Source organism: Pagrus major, chromosome 9, assembly GCF_040436345.1.
Source record: "Pagrus major chromosome 9, Pma_NU_1.0".
NCBI lineage: Eukaryota > Metazoa > Chordata > Actinopteri > Spariformes > Sparidae > Pagrus > Pagrus major.
The window spans coordinates 13,299,721-13,306,778 of record NC_133223.1 but is presented as its reverse complement, the minus strand read 5'-3'; the positions used below and the strand labels follow the sequence as shown (position 1 = coordinate 13,306,778).

General features: G+C 42.9%; 1 protein-coding gene across 1 annotated transcript; it reads left to right on the top strand.

The window, feature by feature from the left end:
* The first annotated feature begins 300 nt into the window (after positions 1 to 300).
* sox1a (SRY-box transcription factor 1a) lies at positions 301 to 1,335 on the top strand. Its single transcript, XM_073473720.1, has one exon. It carries the CDS (start codon positions 301 to 303, stop codon positions 1,333 to 1,335), a length of 1,035 nt encoding a protein of 344 aa, XP_073329821.1.
* The last annotated feature ends 5,723 nt before the right edge of the window (positions 1,336 to 7,058 follow it).

Here is a 7,058-nt window from a genome sequence, read left to right as displayed (position 1 = left end):
GTCAGTGCGCATCATATGGCCGCCGCTTTAACCAACTTCTCAACTCCGACAGGGAAAGTGGCTCCAATGCGCATTCTATCACAGTGGATGTGAACCAACCCAGGCGAAGACAGGGTGAAAACTGGTTGGAGAACATTTTACATCCCTTTTCGGATTAATTTTGATCTCGTATTGATTCATTCGGGCTTAGAATCTTAATTTTGTAAACCAGTCATCCTGTGCGCACCCGATCTCGTGCGCCTGAGCTATCTCGAAATAGACTTTTTTTCTCTGTTGGTGGCGAAGTTTAAATCCAGGTGAATGTATAGCATGATGATGGAAACTGACCTCCATTCCCCCGGCCCCCAAACGAACACGACCACGGGGCAAACGGGGCCGAACAGTGGGTCCAAAGCGAACCAGGAGCGGGTGAAGAGACCGATGAACGCGTTCATGGTGTGGTCCCGTGGGCAGCGGAGAAAGATGGCACAGGAGAATCCCAAAATGCACAACTCTGAGATCAGCAAACGGCTGGGCGCCGAGTGGAAGGTGATGTCCGAGGCTGAGAAGCGCCCTTTCATCGACGAGGCGAAACGGTTGCGAGCCATGCACATGAAGGAGCATCCGGATTACAAGTACCGGCCCAGACGGAAGACCAAGACGCTGCTGAAAAAGGACAAATATTCCCTCGCCGGTGGACTGCTTTCTGGGCCCAGTGGGGGCGGTGGAGTTGGTTTAGGAGTCGGAATGGGTTCATCCGGGGTCGGACAGAGGTTAGAGAGCCCCGGGGGTCACGGAGGCTCCGCCAGCTCCGGCTACGCGCACATGAACGGCTGGGCGAACGGTGCGTACTCGGGGCAGGTGGCTGCAGCCGCGGCGGCCGCAGCGATGATGCAGGAGGCTCAGCTCGCCTACAGCCAGCACCCGGGGAGCGGAGCGCACCACCACCACCACTCACACCACCATCACTCACACAACCCCCAGCCAATGCACCGCTACGACATGACAGCCCTGCAGTACAGCCCCATCTCAAACTCTCAGAGCTACATGAACGCTTCTCCATCCGGCTACGGCGGGATCACCTACACGCAGCACCAGGGCTCCGGCGTCTCCTCCTCGGCTGCCATGGGGACGTTAGGGTCGCTTGTGAAGTCGGAGCCGAGTGTAAGCCCTCCCGTCAGCAGCACACACTCACGGGGTCCTTGCCCCGGAGACTTGAGAGAGATGATAAGCATGTATTTACCGACCGGAGAGCCGGGGGACCCGTCAATGCAAAGTAGACTCCATGCCTTGCCGCAGCATTACCAGAGCGCCACGGCTGGAGTGAACGGGACGGTCCCTCTAACACACATTTAGAACTCACATTATAATTGAAAACTGCAAACGAACACATAACCAAATATTTACCTCTTTTCTAAATAACCCCGGTCCCGAGAACTACCTGCATTTTGTACAGAATGTTTATTGTAAATGAAGGGTAAATAGCATATTCATCTCGGCTTTTTTTCAATAGCCACCAGTGGAATTATATAACGAATATGATGCTGAGATTATTGGTTATTGTGCTATCATCTTTTTGTCCATTTACTTCACAGTCTTAGTTGAGGGATCCGCCAGGTTCACATGGGGAGTATTTGGTTTAATTGTCTCATAATTTCGGGGGGTTTCTGTAACTTATTTGAAAATGAGAAAACGTGTCATAATCTTAAGAAAGTGCTTTAAAAGATATGGGAAAGTCATATTCTTTAAACATTTGTGTTCATTTGCAGAAGCCTGTGTCTTAATTCTTGGAAAAAAAAATCATCTCTTTTTATTGTAACACTCTAATTATTGTAAATTGTGAATAATTTTAATATTTCAAAGGATGACGGGCAACTGCTGTTGTAATTTAAGTGCTTTTCTGCGAGTGAAAAGCCCTGATATTGCAATGAAGAAGAATTGAATAAATTTCACAAGATGTTGCTTTGATTCTTAAGACAACGGTCTTAGATTGATTATTTTCACAGTGTTCTCACACAGGAGTGTCTTTCACGTTTTAGTACACAAGATTATCATCGAGCCTCCTCTCGAGACAAATAGCCACCTGTTTAAATTCTGACACCGCTGTGGACACAGGTCCCACGAGCTTTTAAATAGCCTGATTGTTTGTGCGTAATTGTGCGTAAAAGCTACAGTCTGCAGGCCTGCGAGAGAGCCATGTTGGTAGAGTGTTGTTGTTTCATGGGTTAAACTTTCATCTGGGTTATGACATTTATTTATACATTTGAAGGAAAAAGATTTTTCCATATTTCAGTGGCGTGCAGGCCGAACTATACTCACGTTTCATTTTGAATATTTACAGCAGGCCAAGCTGATGATGGCTCACACTCTCATTTTTATATAAATATGATTCCTGACGCATTTGTTTTTGTACATTTTCTCAAACAAACATCAATAACAAAAGAAAAATATTTTTATAGAGTAAGTGAAGGCCTCATATGACAAACCACCTGTAAGTGTTATCAACGAAACGTCCTCATTTATTAACCAATACGAGATTTATAAATTATGTCATTAACACATGTAATTTCACCATGGTAACGGCTTATGAGGGGTGACTGTGTTTATAGAAAATTTAAGCAGAAAAAAGTTAGCAATTTTTAATTTTAACCTATTTCTAATCATTTTTATTGATCACTTAGCAGATCTCTATTTAATTTTTTTATTTAACCTGTCAGACTTCCAGTCCTGGATTTTATCACATCATATTTTAAATGACGACCTGCTCTTAAACAAAACTTCAACAACCTGTGATAAAGGCACATTTTTTATACTAGAGACTTCTTAAAAATGGTTTCTTATTAGGCGAACATGAATATGAACAATAAATCACTAAAATAGTTTCAGATCATTCTGCTGCACTCAGAGACATTTTGTGATTCGGTGTGAAGACTTGATGTAATTTCACTGATTCTGTTTTGAACACTTGACATAAATCACGAGACTAATAAGGAAGAGGTTCTAATGAATAATATATAATGATCAGTTAAGTGATAAAAGGGTGTTTTTTTTGTATATAACACATTAAAAGACTTAAAGGATTTTCAGCGATCTCACACCTGAGATGGTTCATTTCATCCACTGCCCCTCGGGACATGGACTTCTTTTAATCATCCACTTTATCTGTCTTAATGGGATTTAATGGTTTATACTTGAGAGAAAAAAATAAAAAAAATACTTGAACTGAAAGGTAATATAGCTTAATTCACTTAATTCACGTGCTCAACAATACTACAGACACCAAAGAAAAATATTCACAAAATCACAAAAAATCACGATTTATTTAGCTGTATTTTCTCGCTAATCAAACGAACAATGTTCAAAGATGATAAATCACGTCTTTAATACTTGTTATTTTTCCCGTTGGTCCCTCCATCTTTTACTTTAGCTGTGAGGCTGCACAGGTTGACACTGTTAAAGGGAAAAGTGCAAGAGGCACAAGCGGAGATTTGAACAATAAATCCATGTTTGATATCAGCACTACTAAAGAATAAACTGTCGCTCATTTTAGAGGAAGGAGAAACATCTTAACTCATCAAAATATAAGAGTCAGTTGCACAGAGCTGCGCATGAAACAAGTCCAGATTTAACGCTCCTCGCCCGCGCACAGCCCAAACTGTTGCACAGACTGGACCTCCCAGTGACCGAACACACTCGTGACAAGTAGTTTATGGGGTTACTGATGACTCATCACAATTTCAAAGCTGCAGATGTTTGATTTTAGATGACTGAGTTTAGGTTCCTTTGACTGAAACACCTTCATTATGGATCAGACATGTTGGAGGAAACAAAAACACACATTCAGACTATTAATCCTCTCGAAATAATGAGAAATTAGTCTGAAAATGACGTCATTTTTGACAGGTCACAGCTGGTTTTGACATGTACATCTTTTTTATTGCCTGTAGGCCTCATATGTAGATTCAGGCTAATAAGCATACACATGCAAATGAGGGAAATTTATGCCTACTTAGGTATTTAAAAAAAAAATCAATTAATCTCAAATACATAGTTAAAGGGCCTATTTCACACTGATGAAGACTTGCATGGCATGTCAATTAAACCTGTTAGGCCTCATAGTGGAGCGTGTAACGTCTGGCTGCGCATTAATCTATTGAAGGAAATCACAGGAACAATGTCTGGAAATTAGTTTAAATTCCAAAAACCCCCTCAAAAGACAAACTGCCATCTATGGAGACATCTCTCCGGGGCGCAGCGCAGCGCAGCAGCCTATGGCACGGGATGGCCTCCTCGTGTGTTTTAGCATCTTATCTGTTGATGTGAAGAGATGCGGATTAACAGTGAAAGCCCGGAGAGGCGGAGCGCGTCACGGCGCATCGCCAGGCTAAAAAGAGGAGCGTTCTGGCAAATTTAACCCGAATAAATTACACCTTGAGGTGGAAGAGGGGTAAGTGTAGGGTGCAACGTATACAGGGAATGTGGCAGCGCGGCGTGTGTGCGTGCTTCTGTGCGTGTGTGGCTTGTTTATGCGTGCGCGCGCGTGTGTTTAGCTGACCGGCCAATAAATCTCTCCACCGCGCGATACTCTTATCTTGTAGCCACCGATATATTCTGTGCTAGGAGGCCATCAGCTCCGGCGCACACTCGGTTGCTCGTAAAGCCCCGATCCCTTGCACTCCCTGTCCTAAATGGGGATAATTAGCGTCACTTTATCACGCCTCTGCATATTTTCTCCGCGTCTCCCCCCCTTTCCTAAAAAAATTACCAAGCAGCCTGCTCTCGTCGCCCGCTCTGTCACAGAAGATTATGGAGACAGATTGCACAGAGCGAATGTGCCGGGCGAGATTAGCGCGGAATAGAGAAAGCAACTGGGCCAATGAATTCCTCGGAAGGGCCTTATCGTGCAATTACACGTTGACATGTTTAACAATCTTGCTGCCTCTTAATCCTGCAGTGCTGCTCTATCTACCCACAGCTACCACGCTGTATGCCGGCACACAGACCTAATGCACCGAAACGCAGCACGAATGTCCTGAAAGTTATGAGAAATTGCTTTATTTTTCCAAACTTTGTCCACCATTCAAACGCCTTTTTTTTCTTTTCCTTTTTTTTTATTTTTCAGATTTCTCCGTTGTTGGAATAGCATCTGCACTGGAACTTTTTGACAAGAGGTGAGATATTAAAATGAAAAAAAAAAAAAGAAATGAAAAAAAGCAAAAATCATATTTGGTTTATTGTTGCTCTGAATCACTGTTTCACTCCAACAACTAATCGAAAAGTGACAAAGTGCGCCAGCCAGAGTGGCGATGAAACGCATAAAAAGTGGCCGTCTTGTTTGGAGTTAAATGTAGACTTTTCCATCTCTCTGCCCAACACATGCACACACCACCACCACCACCACCACCCCCTCCCCGTCCCTTCTGCCTGGCGGTATATCGGGGCCTGTGTGGGAGTGATTGTGGAGCGCCACTGTAGGAATTTGGCAGCGGCCGTGGTTTGGAGAGCCGCCCCACGCTGAGCCCCATTCAGCGGCCAGCGCGCTGTGAGGTTGGGAAGTTTCAGTCAGCCATACAACTCAATGGCCCCCACAAAGGCGATTACAAGCCCCAGCGCATTCCTGTAGGGACCTGGGAGCGGCGCAGGTGCGAGGGGGACCGGGGTAACCCGTCAGAGGGGTGATAAAAAACGGGACAGTGCTGGGGCCACACAAAACCAGCCACTCCACAGGAACCGGGGAGGTTTTTGGAGGAAGGAGGAGAAAGGAAAGAATAAGTTTGAAGAAGATGGAAGTTAGGGAGGTGGGGGTGTAGCATACTGAGTGGCCTCACTGTCCATCACTGAATGGAGAGAGGAGGAGACTCCCAATCAGGGCTGTAGGCAGGATTTTACTGAGGTCATCAGTCCAAAGTCACCCAGCACAGCACCACACACCTAAGAAAGCACGAGGAGCCACTAAATATCTCTAAAAAGCCCTCAGAAATACACATTTTATTAATTCATTTAACTATTCAATTATATTTTCTGTCTTTATTGCAGTATAACTGTTTCAAAACCCTCTGGTGGAAAATACAATTATTTTAATTTATTCATTATTTTGATTTTAAGACATTTATTCTATTCTTTAAGACATTTAGATCTCAAAATGCAACATGTACAATATGTGTCTAAACCCTAGAAAAGTCCTCTAGCTGAAAATTCTGCAGAAAATTGCAGCATTCTTCGCATGTGGACACGTCCGAGCTATACAGTTGTTTAAAAAAAATTATATTCAGACTTGTGTAAATGGGATTTGTGAAGAAGACCATTAAACTCTTCCCATTCCTGCTTTGAAATAACTTAACAGGGTTGAAACAAATATTTTCTGTAGGAAAAGGATTTTTGCCTGAATCATATTATTACCAATATAGAAATGTTATAATCAACATATTTGCTAATGGTTCACTGCCAACACAAAGGGTTCATACTGAAACTGTGAACATAGGCTTTTCCTAAGATGTCTGCTTGTGGCATCTAAACTACAGAGGGTAAAAGTTTTTACTTTCTACTTAGTCAAAGTTCAAGTAAACCATTTTTGATAAACCCGCCACCTGTATACTACCTGCATCTGACAACAGATCAAGTTAGCAACTAGCTGGTGAATATAGTGGAGCATTTTGTAGCTGAAGAGACAAATGTTTATGTCAGGCAACAGTTTGCTCAAATGTCCCCCAACTTTATAAAGAGATAATACATCAGTGTTTTGTTTTCAGCTTGTTCTGCTGCCCCCAAGTGGCCAAAAAATCCATCTATTCTAATCTAATCTGTTAATCTAAAAAAAAAATCTATTGTGAACAGTCAGAGTTGATGATTTATGAGGGTTTCAGTCCAACCATCCACCTTAACCCGACTCTTCCTGGGTTTAAAGAAATATTGCCGATCACTGAAACACAGCAGCTTAAGATTTTAGGCATCGTAAATTAGTATAATACAAACATATTATGTAGGAGACAGGTTTATAACCATACAAGGAGACAGACAGTAGCTATGTTTTACTAAAGTTGCAGATTTCAGTTACTGATAAAAGTGGACTTAATAGCCAA